The sequence below is a fragment of the Indicator indicator genome, chromosome Z (assembly GCF_027791375.1).
Source record: "Indicator indicator isolate 239-I01 chromosome Z, UM_Iind_1.1, whole genome shotgun sequence".
NCBI lineage: Eukaryota > Metazoa > Chordata > Aves > Piciformes > Indicatoridae > Indicator > Indicator indicator.
The window spans coordinates 24,614,553-24,633,131 of record NC_072053.1 but is presented as its reverse complement, the minus strand read 5'-3'; the positions used below and the strand labels follow the sequence as shown (position 1 = coordinate 24,633,131).

Genomic DNA, 18,579 nt, shown 5'->3' with positions numbered 1-18,579 from the left:
AACTTCATGTAATCTGTGATGTAAGAGAAGAGGTAGTGCTAGCAACCAGCCTACACTGACTACCGTGCTGTGAAAGTGCTTTAATTGCTGGTGTGCTTATAAAAGATAACATCTGGAGATGAGAGTCAAGAGTAAAAGGCTGCATGAAGCTCTCTTGAGAACAGATAAAATTCCCTAATTTTTGCTTTTGTAAATAGTAAGTTGTAAAAAAGCAGCCTAATTTACTGAGCCTCCAGCACTGCGGTGTGAGAGTAGGATACTGGGCGAGCACGATGTCTCCTCAACAGCTCTTCATCATTAATAGATAATGCTTTAAACACAGTCTAAAGCTGATTGTACATGGAAACCTCAAATATGTTGCCGATGAGAAGCAAGTATTATTTTAAATAATATTTTGGAAATGGGCCAAACTGTGAATCCAAAAAGGACTGTAAAAGAATATTTCTTTATTCTGTGGTTCTTCTTTTCTGATATTACTTGTATGGCTTTTTGTTTTAATTTTCAGTCTCCCACTTTTTTGTAGGTTATCCTTCAAGATCTATAGAGATTTCCACACTTTCAGAATTGTGTGCAAATTATGTTGTCTGTATGCAAGCATACAGTCACTTTTCACAGTGATGATAGTCATGTATTTACCAAATGCTGAACACAGTTACAAAATCAGAATAATTTAGCATCTGAAATTTCCTGCTTACAGTAGCTTTATGTACTAAACCAAATATATGTAACATTTTACAAGGGAGGCCACTGTATGCCAGTCTCCCAAGTAGTTCTTTAAACTGGTAATGCATTTCTGACTATGTGAAATTTTGATCAGGCAACTGAATTATTTATTTCTAGTGGCAATTTTTGGGTCAAGTTATTAAGACTGGGATTCTTTCTCCCTGCCCAGGTACTGAGTTCTTTTTGGTATTCAACTTATAAAAACCCCAAAGAGGTCTTCTATGTGATTTTGAGTGACAGTGAGATTTTAACCATAGATTTCATCTGCACTTCCCAGAAAAGTTTTCTGTAATACCATTCAGTTAGCAATATAATTTTAAAACTCATTTGTCAATGTAATGAGACATTGACTTAGACCTCAAATCATTGATATGTAAATAGCACAGTAATTTATTCGCATATATATTTTTAAATGTTATTTCTTAGATTTTTATATGTGGATGTGATATATGAGTGACTTCATCATATTTGCTATTACCAAGATTTTCAAAGAATAAATGAATTTTCTGAGTTTTGTGCTTTAAGCATACAGCAGATGAAGAATTCTGACTTTCACGTATTATTGTACACAAGCTATAGAAGCTTTCTGCAGTCAGAAAATTGCAGTCAGCTGTCTGACTTTATGCCTTTACATTTGAAATGTTGTAAGAAGTGATACTTTTTAGGATTTATGTTCACTTTGCTGTCCTTTCAGCACTGTGGGAGTTTGCCTTGGCCTTTCTCTGGGTAGATGAATGATGGTGTATGCTTATCTTTTTTTCTCTTGTTGCTGCCAGAGTACCTTTGCACTTTAATATGAGAAACAGTTCCTCTTGCTCAGCTAGTAAAAGTCATACCAGTCCTTCTTTGTAAGATACAAATAATTATGGAAGATAAATTAAACATTCCTTCTAACTCAGCCGCACTCTCTTGAGTTCTCCAGCTTGAGTTCAGAGGTACTGTCACTTGAGATACCGGCCCTTCAAGAAGCTTGATTGAAACAATGCTGAAATGGAAATTCTTCAAACTGACAAAACTCTCAATCTTTGTTCTCATACAGTTCAAGTGTTTGGCAGGCTGATGGCATTGCATTTTTGTGTCTGACAGCTGTGAACTGGGTTGTTGATTTTTTGTTGTTGTACATTTATATTTTAATTAGTTAATGAAGTTAAAAGCATAGTCTCATAGCTACTTGCTATCATTGATATATGTGATGAATGAGACTTCCATCTTTGTAAAAACACAGTAAAAATTAGCACTGTGTTTTTTGAGATCCTGAGGTTTGCAAATTTTGACTTGTTTTCTTCATTGTAGAAATGAAGTGATTGTTCCTCTCAATTTAGATGTAAAAACAGGTCACACACATTAATCACAGTAGAATAATAAACCCACACATTTTGGTAGTGATGTCATGCCCTCTGTGTAAGAAATATATTATCATGGCACTGGCCAATTTACAGTAGAAAATATATATTGCAGAATTTATATATAGTAAATAAGTAGTATTTCCTGCTTATATGTGACCTTTCCAGGGCTTGCCTAAATCTTCCTTCAGAAAACACTTTTATTAATGCTTTCGGCTTTAACTTGGATGCAGTGCACTGCCACATTTATATGTCACTGTGCTGTTTTTTTCACTTCTCAAAGGCATTTGTACATGCCTTGAATTGGATTAAGTAGGATTTATATTATAAAACCTAATGTCAGATTGACTAAATCTAGAAAATAATTTTTAAAGGTCACATAAAGTAGGCCATTCTCAGCTCTTTGTTTCTGAATATGTTTGATTAAATATAGTTTGTTCTGTTTATGGAATCACTGGTGTTTTCCCTTGAGGGGCAACTAAAGCTGAAGCAGATCTTTGCATTTGTCACCAGTTTAAGGTCACAAATACAACTAGGTTAAATAGTGCTGTATAGCTTTCCTCACTACTGAATTGTCAATGATGAATTACTTATCATCATAAAATCAAATGCTCATGTCAGGAGTCAGTTGAGTATAAAATGGTACCTGAGCGCATTGCCAGGTATTTCAGTCAATGTGCATTCACATGTACCTGCACAGAAATGTCCAGTGTGTAACCTGTAATTCCTAGAGAGATTGGTTTTGGTGCAGGACCCATAGTATCCCAAGTAATGTTGGTGAAGAATGTTTTTTTAAAATCCATTTGTAGAATATTGAATGGTTGAATTGAAAGCCTTGATTGCCTTTTTGTTGGTTAAGATAGACTGAGAGACAAATGCTTAAGAAGAGGCTTTGTGCTCTTCTTCCCCTTTTTAATATTATTTCCTGGGGATCTTTGTTAACAACCATGTCTTAAAAGTGAACATTTAGCTTAGGTGGGAAAATCTGGATCCTATGGTTTATAATCTTTGCATAGTGGGTGCTCTGAGGGATAAACCTAATAATTCTGGACTGACCCAGAGAATGAACCAAAAATCCCTTGTCATTTTTATAACTGCTATTTTGCCTTGCAATCTATTCTGAAATTCCAGTGTTGTCCTTGATACAGCTTTCAGCATGCTTTTCAAAGCCTCCAAGTGTGAGTACAGCTCTTTATGTCTCCCCGTTGTGTCTATTTAATACTGCAGACTCCATGCAGCTCACTTGATACAAGTGTCATTTCATATCGCCCAAGGTATGATGCAAATCCTAATTTGAAGATCAAACCAAAGCTAGCTTTCTGATACAATGTATCTTTAGTACTTTTGAGGGGTGGAAGAGAAGAGGTGTCAGGAGGAACTCAGTAATGCAAGAGTCAAAGGAAGATGCAAGATTCTAGGAAGTCCTAAGACTTTTTCTTTTCTTGCTGTTACAAAAACCCCAAAAAACTAAGAAAAAAACAACAAAAAACCCTAAACAAAACCCCCAAGCCCCCACAAACAACCCAGCAAACAAATAATGTCAACAAAAAAGAACTATGCTCAGATATTCTATATGAATTATTTTTTATATAAACTGAACCCAAAAAATCAAACTGAACTAAAAGTCTCAACTGAGCAAATATTACATGCCAATTTTCAGAATGCAGAAGAGCTAACCTATGCATTCCATAAAACAGTTAACAGATTTTGTGTTTAGTTGAATTATGTGTGCACTATTAACTTAATATGACAGCCCTCCCATACTATTAAGCAAGTAGGTTGGTAAGACTGTAACAATTTTTCTGTTTCATGTTCAGAAATCAGAGTTAGCAGGATCAATTTAAAATGCTCCATTATAAATGTGAGGAAGAATGGTCACGCTTCACATATGGGAATAAAAAGAGTCATTAATAAAGTGTGAGTAAAAACTGAGATAAAAAATGTGAACTCTGACTTCTTCATCAATTTCTTATTCTCGCTAAGCAATGTTTTGCTAGAATGTTAGAGAGTCTGCGGTTACGTTTCAGCCATTGTCAGAGACTTTGTAAGTTCTTCAGGCAAAAACTGAAGGTTTCCAGGGTATTTGAGAAAAGATTATTAGAATAATGTAGGAAGAAATCATGAGTACTCATAACAGAACTGAGTTCATAAACTAATTTTACTATTAAACATTATTTTGAAGTATATAGAAACTGTAAAAAAGCCACTATAGCCAGCCCTGCCTAAACAAACTTGATAATAGTAAAAAGCATCATGTCTATGTGTAATTAAATAATAAGCAAAAAAGAGGGATATCTAGTAAGTCTTTCCTATTATGTGAACTTAAAATGTGGAAAAAGCTAGTTCTCAAGGGGATTCTAATTTTTTTTCTCAGTTGCCATAATCTCATATCATGATTTTCTGTTAATCGTGTTTTTGTCCAAAATTAGCTCTTCTCGCTGGTTAAACTGAGCATTCAAGTGTGAAATTAGGAGCCTAAATAAAGTGGTCAGATTTTCAAATGTGTTTTACAGATGCAATTCCCACTTATTTGCATGGTATTTTTGAATGGTGTTTAATGCTTACCAGGCTATTTATATTTAACTACCTGAGCAGGTTTAGAAGTCTAACTTTATGTATGTGCATGTGTTTGAGTAATTTTGGTTACGAATATTAAGACGTCTATTCAAACAGAGAGATTTGTCCATATATCTGTTACTGTTCAGTCAAGGTATATCGATTTGTGGTCTTCTATATTTCTTCCTATCCCACTAGAGGACCAACTGATGGACAAGCCACCATTTGCTGAAATCAGTGTCATTAGCTTTCTGTTTTCCACTTCCTCTTAACAAAACATACTTTTCACAACACATGGGAGCTTTAATAAGGTTTACAGAATCACAGAATCATTAAGGTTGGAAAAGACCTCAAGGATCATCAAAGTCCAACCTGTCACCCAAGACCTCATGACTACTAAACCATGTTTAGTTCATTATTAGTACAGGAACAATACATTGTGGTTGCAAAAAGAAAATGCTGTGAAAATATGACTTATCTTACTGCTTTGTGTTCAATGGGTTGTGATCAATATCTGAGTGAAATAATACAAAATACTTAACCCTGCAATATATCACTTCAATCCATAGGGAGCTGGCTATTAGATTTTTAAAAAACACAGCCTAATGCCCCCACACTTCCAAACGTAAATATGTCAGCACATCCCCACAAATAAATATTATTGTTCTCTTACAATATATATTTTGGATGTTTAAATGTTTTTTTCCAATCAAGCACATATTTCCATGATCAGTTCCTTTAAGGAGAAAAAAGCCTTAGTTTTTATTTGCTGGAGACAGAAGATGAAGAGGTGTTTAAAAGGTGGGGGTTTTTTCCACATTTGCTTAAGATTTTTCCTATGAATTTATTTTCTTTAATGCAGAGTAATTGCAACTAATGGAACAGTCTACATTTATATTACACTCCATAAGCAAAAGAACATAGAACCAGAATTGGTTGGGTTGGAAGGGACTTTAAAGGTCATGTAGTTCCAACCTTGCTGCCATAGGCATGAACACCTGCTACTAGACCAGCTTGCTCAAGGCCCCATCCAACCTGACTTTGGTTACTTCCAGGGCTGGAGCCTTCACAATTTCTCTGGGCAACCTGTTCGAGTGCTTTGCTACCCTTATGGGAAATAATTCCTTCTGATGTCTGGCCTGACTCTAGCTTCTTCCAGTTTGAAGCTATTACCCCTCATGCTGTCACTACATACTTTATAAAAAGTGCCTCTCCAGCTATCCTGTAGGCCCCCTTTAAGTACCGGTAGGGTACTGCATGGTATCCCAGGAGCTTTCTCTTCTTCTGGCTGAACAACCCCAACTCTCTCAGCCTGTCTTCATAGGAGAGAAGCCCCATCTCCCTGATCATCTTCATAGCTCTCTTCTGCATGCACTCTAGCAGTTCTATGTCCTATCTGGCTCCAGAGCTGGATACAATACTCTGGGGTCTCACAAGAACAGCGTAGATAGTGAGAATCACCTGTCTCAACTGGCTGGCCATGCTTCTTTTAATGCAACCTAGAATATGGGTGGCTTTTTGGGCTGCAAGTGTACATTGCTGGCTCATGTTGAGCTTCTCATCAACCAGCAATAAAAGTATAGTATGGTTGAAATGCTGACACAATGTTACCATGTTAAGCAATCCAGATAATACCCAGAATAAGTTCATGCATTTTTAATAATACTGACCCTGAATGTTAAGCTGCAGAGGAGCTATTTCCAGAGTGAAGAGTTCCAGAAATGCTGGAAGGTTGCAGTGTTATATACAGACTTCTGCAGGCATTTCCTTTGCTGAATTTGCTTTCAAATGACAATTTTTTTTTAATTGTTCTTAAAGTATGTGACCGTTTTAGAGGCACAATGCTAATGAAGAGGCTTTGGAAAAAAGCAAGTTACACAGTCATACCACTGACAAGATAGAAACCAGTGGCAGAACTGTGGCAGACCTATGATTCAGCAAGGCTCTAGTTTCAACTCACTGTTCCATTTGTTCAGTTTGAATTGTGGTTTACTTTTGAAATATCTCTTTCTATATCCTGGTTCTACCGGTTCATTTGGAAAGCCTTACTGATCATTGCACAGGCCTATGGGATAGATAGGGAGCAATATATGTACATCTCGAAGAGATAGGCAAGACCTTGTATATGCTGAAATAAATACCTTGGCAAATTTATCAACTTTAAAAAAAAAACAAAACCCTGAAATGTAAATGTACCAACACAAAACACTCTAAAATCTTGGAAATTCTATATCAAGGTAGGATTTTTGCAGATAACCTCTGTAATCTGAACTGATGCCCCCAAATGGGCTCCACCCAATCGAAGATCCCATAGAATTATCATTTTTATGCAGCTAAATGTGTAATGGTGGTAATTTACTGGTTATTTCTACATACTGTATCTCCTAAATATGAGTGTCATCTCCTTAGTTAAAAGTAGGAGTGTGGTGGGTTGAAAATTCCCCCCAACATAAAATTGCCAGACCAGCTCAGTTGGAAGCAAATGAAGCTGTATGGACAAGCAAAACTACAATCTAAAATGAAATTAATATCTACCAAATATATAATATTTACAATATTTACAGGTATTTACAATTTATAAACAGCACAAGAATCTGCCTGGCAAAAAAACAGGGGGCTACTAATAGCTTCCCCATTCCCTGCTCCCTACCCTCCTGTACACGATAGAGGAGAGAAAAGAGCAGAGTGTTATTTGTTAGTACTTAGCCACAACAAAGCAATTCAGCCAAGGTCAGCAAAAACCAGCAGAAACACCAGCCAGAGGAGAGGAAGTGAAAAGAGAGAAAGTTAATTTACATATCTAAGTTTTATGTTTGTTATCTGCCCAGTGAGATTATTGAGATCTTATCATTAATTTTCTTTCAACATGCAATAGTGATTTATTTACATTCTACTACTTTCTGTTCAAGATCTGTGGAAAATATTCAAGGCACAGCCTGAAACTACCACAAGGAGATAGATGGTATTTGGTTAAGACATGAAGTTTAAAACTATGTTACAAGCATCTGTTTCCAATGTCTATCAAACTGGGATTTGGGTTATATTGTCTTAAAATGCCCTGGACTGAAAAGTTATTTTGCACATGCAGTTAATGTCTGAAGTATATTTCTACTGTGCAAGTTTTGCATCTTGTGACTCAAAACATACACCATCATTTTCAAAGAAAGACAAACTCCTTCTAAGAGAAAATTATATTGAAAGGCAGTGTGGCACACCCTCCATATTTGCACTTGCACTCATCTGCAATGTGAATACTTAAGGTCTGCTTTTAGTTTAGGTATGTTAGAGCTAGAATAAAAAAATCCATCTTTCGTATGTGAAACTTAAAAATGCAAGCTCTCATGTGCCAGTATCACCGAATCACAGAATGGCAGGATTTGGAAGGGACCTCTGGAGATCAACTAGTCCAAGTCCCCTGATAAAGCAGGTTCAGCTAGATCAGGTTGCACAGGAACATGTCTCCCTCTCCAGAGAAGGAGACTCCACAAACTCTCTGGGCAGCCTTATTCCAATGCTCTGCCACCCCCAAAGCTCATCTTCATGTTCAGAAAGAACTCCCGTGTTCTAGTTTGTGCCATTTGTCTCTTCTCCTGTCGGTGGGTATCACTGAAAAGAGTCAGGCTCCATCATCTTGGCACATGTCCTTTAGACACATGTCTTCTGATCTCGAGGCTAAATGGCTTCAGGTCTCTCAGCCTTTCCTCATAGACAGATGCTGTAGCCCTCTTATTGTTCATGGAGGTGTCTGTGTACCACAAGCAGTGTGGTGTTTTCATCATCAAAGCCTCTGAATCCTATGTTTACCAGTACATTTTGACAATATTTTCTACTTAAAATTCCATTAAATATCAACTGGGCATTCTTCATCTAAATGAAACTCCTCTATTGTGATAATTACATGTATTAAAATGTAACAGATTTATCTTCAGTTGACTGAATTGTGTAATAACAATAAACCTGTATTTATATTTTGAAAGTGTTTTAAAACAATATAGCAGGAAAGTGAAAAATACAGCATTTTTCTCTATACTATTTGGCAGCTGTTGCTGTTTATGCTAATTCTGTCTAACATGGCAAATGTAAAAATGTCTGTGTTGTTTTTAAGAGTATCTGTGTGATTAGCTGTAAGCACCTTTCAAATACAAACGCTTTTTTGTCTAAAAATAGATGTTTTGAAATCTAAATGATTATATTAGTTTGACATCAACTTAATACTACAGTTGTGGCAGCCAAAGAATTCTCAGTATTTTAGAAAACTTCAAGTGAATAAGAGCAGTGAACTACTTTTTTGTCAATTTTTTTTGGTGAACTGGTATGTTATTTTTTTAATATATTTTCTCCAGTCAGATTTTGGTGCTTTTCAAAAGGTAAGAAATGTGAAGGTGAATCTTCTGTGAATGAATCATTGAATTTACATCTTCCACAACTTTGTATTTACACACCAAGTTCACCTCATTTATGAAGCCTTTTTTAATTTGTGACACTTTCGTCAACTGAAAGGAGTTGAAAGAAATTATAAGCTTTAAGAAAATACTTTAGTTGGTGACTTTATATCCAAAATGCACCTGTTTCAGCTACTTACATAGCACTGGCATGAAGCCCAGAGTCAGGTGTGTCACCACACCTCTCTGCCTAAATTATCATGCCCAAATTAATGGTCCTGGCTGGGAAATCAGCTTTTTTGGAATTTCGTGATGGTACTTCTTTGTCTTTAACCTTACTGGTGAGAATTTGTATTTGTGATTTGTATCACATATCTAACTCGTAACTTTTGCCCGCAGATTTTTCACATGACATATGATCTGGCCAGTGCTGTCGTGAGAATCTTTAATCTGATTGGAATGATGCTTCTGCTCTGCCACTGGGATGGTTGTCTTCAGTTTTTAGTACCACTGCTCCAGGATTTCCCACCAGATTGCTGGGTGTCCCTAAACGGTATGGTTGTAAGTATTGTTCATTTTTCATTGTGCTTTCTAAACATTTTAGTAAACAGTTAGCTTTAGACTTAAGTGTAAAAAGACATCTAGTAAGACACTGCCCTGCAATTTATTCATAGTTACTTTCGAGTTGCTAATGAACTAAAGTTTGTTTTGTAGCCCTCATTACCAATAAATTATATTGACTCCTTGTCAATATATGAGCCAGAAAATACTTACATTTTTAAGGTAATTTAAATTTATTAGCCCTCATTTCCCCCCCTAAAAAAATAAAAGTTTTTAGTTTAGACTGTAGTTTTAGAATGGTGTAAATAACTTCTGAGTCACGTCTTGATCCCTTTACCAAGTTGTTCCAAACTCAACTTTCTAAGTAAAATAAAAGAAATAGATTTACAGTTAGCAGACTGTTCAAGGAGGGAATGTGGCTGTGCCTTATTTATAAGGCAGAATAATAATGTTCTGGTTGCTTGACATGTGCCTTAAAGATCAATAGGTGTGAAAATTTCAGTAGTTTCTATCAAGTCAGATAATGAGGTAACACACAGAATATTTTTATAGGAATTAGACTGAAAAAGTTTTGGAAATATGCCTATGCCAAAAAGAAAAAAAGCTCTAAGAAACTTTTCTGGTGGCCATCTAAAAAAAAAAAAAAAGTCTCTCCCTTTCTTGCCATCTTAGAATCCTTAAAACAGCACCTTTAATGTAGCTGGGCATCTTATTCAGTCCTGTGAATTTCTATTGTGGAAATGTAGCAGTATTTGTTCCTTTAGGAACATGATACTGCACGCTACTGTGGGAGCTCGTTGACTAGGACTGTCAGTCATACAGACAAGTATTTGCAGTCATCAAGCAGCATCTTTAATGATAAGCAGCATGTTTGCTGACACTTCATTGTTCAGCTTTCCTAAAAAAAAATTGTGGCATATCTTTGTAAATGGGATTGCTACAATAAAAGTAGGTCACCAGGATGCTGACTGGCAAATCTATATGTTCTGCTGCATTCTGGGTTCTGCTTTTTAATGTCTTCCATTCACTTTTACAAAGGGTACATTTTTACCCAGCCTATTAAAAATTTGGATGAAAACCATAACTACTGAGTGAAAGGAAGCCTTAGATTACTCTGAATAGAAATATTTCACTTTTAAAGAATACTGAAATATTAAATTCTCTGTTTTCAGTAAGAATAGATACATTTTAATCAAAGAAGACTGTTCACATTTGCATATGCTCAAGAAGACTATTCTTTCTGCCTCCCCATACAGAGGTTTTTTGTGGAATAAATACTTTCTGCTTACTGGCCACATAGTCTTGGAGAGATCCTTTTTGAACGTTGCACCTTGGGTTTGTTTTGTTTTGTTTTGTTTCGTCTTATAACTGAATGTGTTGCTCTTGAATGAACATTTTTGGGAGACCTGAGACTTGAGAAGGGTTATGTTCACATCGTAGGCACTCTCTTAGTCCTATGGCAAGAGAAAGAGCTGTGAAACGCCAGGCTGGAATCAGAAACATATCTAAAGCAACTGCTGGAGAAAACAACTAGACCTTTCTTCTGACCTCCTTGTGATCACAGAATCATAGAGTGCTTTGACTTGGAAGGGACCTTTATAGGTCATTTATTGCTTTCCAGGCTTTGGAAGTGATTTCTTCAGCACTGAATACAGACAAACTGTCATGGAATATTAATCATTGGAAGTGTTAGAGGGAGTAGAAAGGTGATGATGGTAATGGTGATGATGATTATGTGCTTTGCTGCTGTATTCAGAGTCTTAACCAATTGCTGACTTTGGAATTTGAAAGGGCTTCATGTTCCTGATACTGCCAAGAGCTTTGTGAAGGGGGGTACCTTACTCCCCTGTTACGCTGTAGCATATTAGAATTTCATCTACTCTGAATTTTAAAACATTAGTTGCTGGAATGAGTGCAGCTAGTACTGGGGTTTGTACTCAGATGCTATTGAGATCAAAGTCAGATAAGAATCATACTGTTTCTTCTGCCGTTAAATTATTTGTTAAATGGTAGTGATGACCATGGCAGTAGGCCAATATTGTCAGGAAACGGATGTCTTTCCGTACACCCAGCTAATGCACTTTTCTGTCAAAGTGTTCCCTTCTACTTTTAGTAGATTAGTGGATAAAGATAACTCCCTGCATCTACAAACATTTGGAATTTTGTTCAAATTTCTGAGTCAAATAGTTCTAAAATACAGCTGCTCTAAGAAAGGCAAAATTTGCCGATCTTTACATTTCAATCTTTTCTTTGAGAAGAGGGGTGTTTATGTGAGCCTTTACTGGGTTTCAGGCTATGGCTCTAACGTACATTACTCAAAATGACATTGTTACAGGGGCTTAATCGTGGTGATCACTGTCTCAAAAACTTTCTGTATGCTCAGCCATAAAAAAGTAAATCCAGTGTGCAAGTCAGTGGTAAATTAGAGCATTTGCTGATAACCTGATGCTAGAAGAAGTAAAGATTACATGAGGATGACACACTGTCTCCTCAACTGACACAGCCCAGCGTACTCTTCCAGCCCATAGCTCCCTTCTGTCTTGAACATTAGTTGCTTCAGGCTGCTTCTTTTAAGAGCTATCTCCCAAAAGCTATTCCTTCTGTACAAGCTGATACACAAAAGTATTCAAATTCCACAGGCATATTCATGGTTATACTTCAGAAATATGGTTAAGAACAGTTGCGTAGGTGAGTCACAAAGGAATAGGGTAATGAAATCAAGCTGTTTTGCCTACTGCCTCTCAGAACAATGCAGAAGAATGCAATTAAAGCAAAACAAGGAGGTTGGAATCTTCGTCCTTAAAAGGATGATAATGTCATAGTGCATCATAAAGCACGCTGTGAAATGAAATGGAAAGCCAAGAGACCAAGAGGAAGCTGCCTCAAGCTGCACCAGGATAGGTTTAGGCTAGACATTACAAATTTTTTTTTTCTCTGAAAGAGCAGTCAAGCATTGAAACAGGCTGCCCAGGGAGGTGCTTGAGCTTACCATCCCAGGATGTGTTTAAAGGTCATTTAGATGTGATGCTTGGTGATACGGTTTAATGGTGAACTTGGCAGAGTATGGCTAATGGTTGGAACTAATGATCTCAAGGGTCTTTTCCAACCTAAATGATTCTATGATTCTCTGTGGAAGGGAATAAGAAGGGAATAAGATCACTGCACCAACTTACTAAGTACTTCAGCAAAAATATTCAGACCATATTCAGATATTATGTTTAATAATAATAATAATAATAGTAATAATAATAATAATGTACCCATACTGTGTCTATCCTCTCAGATTGCCCTTCTTTGCCAGTACCTAACATAGAATTTCATGTTGCTGTGCAATGAAAGCCAGAGCTGGCATCTTCCTTTAATTTTTCTAAACATGATCCCACTTGCCCACTACTGTATCTTTACTAACATTTGATTTCACTGCTTTTATTAATGCTGAATTAATACTGACAGGCAGGTTCTTTTGCTCTTCCAGAGCACTGCATTTCTCTTTAAGAAAGCCAGTAAATACAAGAGTAAGCAACAGCTTTCTTTAAGCCGTGATCCAAGCCATCCATTACAAAATAACAGCCGATTATTTCTGTGAGGGTATATGCTCCTGCTTTGGCAGGGGGGGTTGTACCTGATGATCTCTTGAGGTCCCTTCCAACTTCTGATATACTGTGTGATACTGTGATGTCTCTGATGCCATTCCTAGGGTTTTTTATACAAGGATTGTGAGTTTCCTACCAATCAAAGAACATTTCTGAAGAAATTTCACAGACTTTTCTAATGATGCTGCGTAATTTCTCCTTGGCTCATAAAGACTACTGTTTGCAGCTCATTGTATGACTTATCCTCAGCTTTCTCATCTGCATTACTTTAGACTAGTGTACTTCCATAATGACTCATAGATCAAGCATCTTTATCATACCTCAGAGTCTGAGCCAATAGTTCTTTAGAAAATTAGGAGTAAAACCTGCAGCTGAAACCAGGGAAAGAAAACACTAGAAAAGCACAATGATCTGTAGTCAATTTGTGCACAGTGGAATTCTGCATTTTGCGTTTGTTTTCACCTGCTGTGAATTAAAAAAAAAATCCCCCAAACAACAAACCAACTCATAAACAGAGTCCTGTATAGTTTGTATAGGGTACAGACTTTCTCAGCAAGTAGAGATGAGACAACATTTTTGCCATCTGATCATCTAATCTAAGCATTGCTGCCTGAAATAAAGCATCCTTTGCAGTAGATGATTAGTTTTTGTTGTATTGGAAATTTGCTCTGTTTTTCATATCACCTATTAAAAGGACTCAAAGGCATGTTAGTCCCTGAAGTAACAACATCTGAGAATTTCCAACCTCTGTTTTCCTGTCTATATTTGCCATATTGATTGTATGATTAGGTCTTTTAAGCAAGGTATCTACTTGGCATTTCCAGATTTCTTATGTATAATAATTATTCCCTTAGTGAGATAAAAGTCCAGCAGAGAGGTACAGAATTTAACTTGAAGGCTGAGTTTTTTTAAAAGCTAAGAGGAGCTGTATAGGTTTTGGAAAAGGCTTGCTTTGCTGCCATTTCTTCTGGCAGTCAGCCGATGTTTGCTCAGCAAGAGCCTTTTAGATACTCTTTGTTTTGGCTTTTCCTTACTGTCCTTGCAGTTAGATTGTTTGTGGCTCTTGGGGGTTTTTAGATTTTGGGTTTGGTGAAGTGGGATTTTATATTATATTAAATTCCCTTTTGCTACATTGTTTCCACAGGGAAATCAGACATTAGACTTCAGATCTTCATCTCTGAGAGTATCAGCATTGCTAGGAAAATTATTTGGGAATTTCTGATGGAGAGCCGAAAAGTCCTTCTCATTATAAAATGAATGATTTATGAATACTTGATAGGGAAATATGGAAATGGAGGAGAGTGTGAGGATTTATAATGTTCTAAGAAGCATGCAATTGTGTTTAATATGTGCAAAAGCTTTATAGTGTTAACACACAGAAATTTAATTCTAATTCTCAACATTTCTTAGTAATGAATGCCATTTTCAATTGGACAATTATGTTCACTTTTCAATAAGCTCTCCAATTTACTCAATGGAACTCAAGGCATGCATTGTAGTCATTTGATGTGTTATTTAGCACTGTATTTTTTCTTTTCTGATTATGCATCAGCTTAGCATCTTCTTTCCTAAAACTGGCCATTAGGGCAGCTAATATTCTCCTGAGGTGGTTCTTCATTTAACTGTTATGTAATAATCATCATTTAGAGCTTTACTGATGCTTTTGAGTAGCTTTTTATTATATGGAAAGATACTGTAAAGCCACATTTAAAGCATTAAATTCCTCTGAATTCAATTGCAGTGCTAAGCAATAAATGGTTACATAAATAAAATCCCCCAGTCTTAAATTGGGTCCTTAGAAAATAGAGAATGTGTGGAAATCATTTGATTAGCACAGGAGAGCCATGAGGATGATTAGGGGACTTGCGTACCTCCCACATGAAGAGAGACGGAGATCCCTGGGGCTATTTAATCTTAAGAAGACTGAGAGGGGATCTCATCAATGTGTATAAATATCTGAGGGGTGGGTGTCAAGTGGAGGGGGCCAAGCTCTTTTTGGTGATGCCCAATAATAAGACAAGCAACAGTGGGTACAAGCTTGAACATAGGAGATTACACCTCAACATGAGAGGAAACTTCTTTACAGTGAGGGTGATGGAGCACTGGAACAGGCTTCCCAGAGAGCTTGTGGAGTCTCCTTCTCTGGAGACTTTCAAAACCCATCTGGGTGCATTCCTGTGTGGACTACCCTAAGTGATCCTGCTCTGGCAGGGGTGTTGGACCCAATGATGTCTTGAGGTCCCTTCCAACCTATAATGTACTGTGATACTGTCATACTGTGGTAAGGTGTACTACTGCTCTAACATACTTTGTAGTGGTCTGTTTATATATGTCTATTTAGTTGTGGCTAGGAACAGAAAAAAGATTGAAATTACCTATCAAAGGTGAACTGTGATCAAAATGCTCAACTCAAATAAGTGCTCTATTTACAGCACAATTTGGAAATATGTTACTGCCAGTAACAACAATATGTAATTGACATTCTTAGGACTAAGGTACCCATATTTTTAGAAATCTATAGTGGATTTTCTATTACATGCAGCTATTCAGAATTCAGTTATTGATTTCTCTTGCACACAGCACTGACCTAGTCACTCCTTCATCAAAATGACGTGATGATCTGTTTCATTGGGTTGAGATAAAGTGTTAACCCTCTGCGTTATCTGAGGAGAATATTAGTTCATGTTCTTTGACATTGTAAGAAATCACAGAGGAAATTTTTGTAGGCATACAGGGCTAAGTGCAAGGTATGTAATGCAGACTGAGGATGTGTTAACTGCAATACCAAAGTTTTATGCCAAACTAGGGAGGACCAGAAAAATGGGGTATCTGAGGACACTTGATTTAACTCAGTGTGTCGTGATCAATGTGGAAAGAGGAAAACAGTTTTACAGTTGCTGAGGTGTTCTGTTCTCTGTCATGGCATTAGGTCATCTCATTTTGGAGGGCTAGAAAGTGTAGTAATAATAACTTTTCCTTCCCACCTTCTTTCCTTTGCTATAATAATCTGTGTAATTTTGCCGATGTCTTCTGTACCATTTCTGATGTGCTTACATAAAAAAGAGTCACTAGTTTTCTTGTGTCTCATATTTATTGAAAAGATATAAATAATATTTGTATATGTATTGATTTCTGTCAACAGGATACTGATTATAAAATAATTAAGGAAATTCCTGTGGCCAAACCCAGCATCTATACAGTATGCTTTGAAAGTTATTTTCATCGTGGCTGCTGTTTCTTGTCCTGAAATTTATACTATGTTAATTTCTTGCTGGTTTTAGGTTTTCTAATTGAGATTGTTTTATCTGGTTCTTTAAAGATGTGAAACGATATTTTTCTTCTTTCTAAAGATCTGAAATATGGCATAAACTGTTTTAGATTATGTGAAAACAGGCCTCAATGGTGCAATGACAAATGCATTTATCTTCATGATTTACAATCCTTGATGTGTTCATATTTTGAGCCCCTTTAATACCCACTAAGTTGTAGAACCTTCAGTGTCGAAAGATAAAAATGCAAAATCATTTATAGGGAGGTTTAACTTTGTGAAAATATTCAAATTATCCAGGAATATTTGGATTAAAACTGACAAAACAGTCCTTTGAAGAAGGTATTCCCAGTTGCAATCCCACAGCTCCATCAACTTTGGAAATTGTTTAGTACTATAAACTCAGCTATTGTCATAAGCCTTACTGCCTTACTCCACTCTGAAAAAATATTTTAAACTCAGTGTTACAGTAGTTAATACTGATGCAGGTAGTTATTTACTTAGATATTGGTGCTCAGTTCTACAGAAAAAGCATGTAAATTCAAACACCCATGTTTGTAAATGTTGACCATAGTACTGTGTTACTGATGTGATGATAGTAGCTTCTAAAAAGGATGACTTCAATTATTAATTAGTTGGCTGCCTTGCATACTTCTGTTCCTTTCTGATAGAACGCTGTTCTTCCTTAGGTGGGATAAAGATAATGAAACAATTCAAAAGTAAATTGAAATATATAATAGATACTAACTGCTGATTTATTTCCACACTTTTTCTTCATGAAGAGCTAGTAGGAAATTATCAAGATGTGGAAGCAAGGAGGGATTTACCCATAACATACAAATTTCTTTTTCAAATCTACCCAACTCCTACAAGCTTACACTGCAGTATATTGTGAAGAGATTTATGGAAATTGTAACTTGCAAAATATTTAATGGAAACCTTAAACTTGAAAAAATACAAGAAACTGCTCATAATATGGTTAAGTCTCATGTTATGCTTGCTCCATATTCTAAGGAAAAAAATAAGATATTGTAAAGCATGTCTGATGCCATTTATTTAATTTAAAAAACTCACAAATTAAACCAGAAACATGTCATATTTAGAATTTTTATCCTTCATTTGCCTTAAAATGAATATTAAGAAGGAGCTATAAGGACCTCATGGCCAAATGAAGCTTCACTTTTGTAGAAAAGTGTGTTTGCTTTGTTCTGGGAGACCTGATTTCAGTCTGCTTTGCTCTGGGTTTATAAATTTAACAGCAAACATTCACTTGCATGTGGTGTATCCATGTTTGTCCTGAAGTGTCAACCCCCCAAGACAATTAGCCCAGACAATGAGGTAAGCACCTGTGAATGTGCTTACCTGGACAGTTCCCGGGGTTCAGTGTGATTAACATTGTAAGCACCTGTGAATGTGCAAGCCTGGGCACTTCCTGGGGTCCAGGTAAACATGTACCACGTGTAATTAACTTTGAAACTTATCTGTGAACTCTGTGTACCCCTGGCCAGGTTTGGATATGCCTCATCCCATAGGTCCAGTTATCAGGGTTCTGTGTTACCAAAAGGCATCAATTGTCTTGGGACACTATTTAAACCAGCCAAGAAGTCAGGCAACTTGCCTTGTTCTCACCCAGACAGCAACAAGAGCCAAATGTTGCCAGAATAGTAGCTGAGGGCCTGCTTACCACAAAGAGACAAGAGCCAAATGCTCCCTGAGTAGCAGCTGAAAAACTTGCTCTAACAGATCAGCGTCACCCAGGCTTTGCACCAGGACCAAGGCAGAAGGGGGAAAAGCTCCAAAGGAACTGAAGCCCAGAAAATGCTGAAGCTTAGCGACAGAGCACGCAAGAGTGAGGCCCCTTGGCCCTCTCCAAGCCAAGGACTGCTTGAATTATAGCCACAGCATCTGGGAAGATACCAGATAGAGGAGCAAGTTGCGAGTACCTGGCCACTCTGCCACAGAATCCCATTTGTGGGAAAACCACAGATCACAGCACCTGTATTTCCAATTTGAATTGCTGTATTGGAAAGGTTAGATCTGTGCTTAAATCATTTAACTGTCTTTATATGTGCAGTGTAAAAACCACAACCGAATAATTGAACCTGTGAATACATTTTGTAAATAAGTTATGGTGGTGTTTGAAGATACAACTG

General features: G+C 36.8%; 1 protein-coding gene across 1 annotated transcript in view; it reads left to right on the top strand.

Annotated features, from left to right (window-relative positions):
* The window catches only part of HCN1 (hyperpolarization activated cyclic nucleotide gated potassium channel 1), a 216,927-nt gene that overhangs the window by 98,164 nt on the left and 100,184 nt on the right, over nt 1-18,579 (top strand). The window contains exon 3 of the mRNA XM_054397901.1: nt 9,404-9,565. Within this exon, the coding sequence (XP_054253876.1) occupies nt 9,404-9,565 (162 nt within the window). The remainder of the gene's footprint in view (nt 1-9,403; nt 9,566-18,579) is intronic.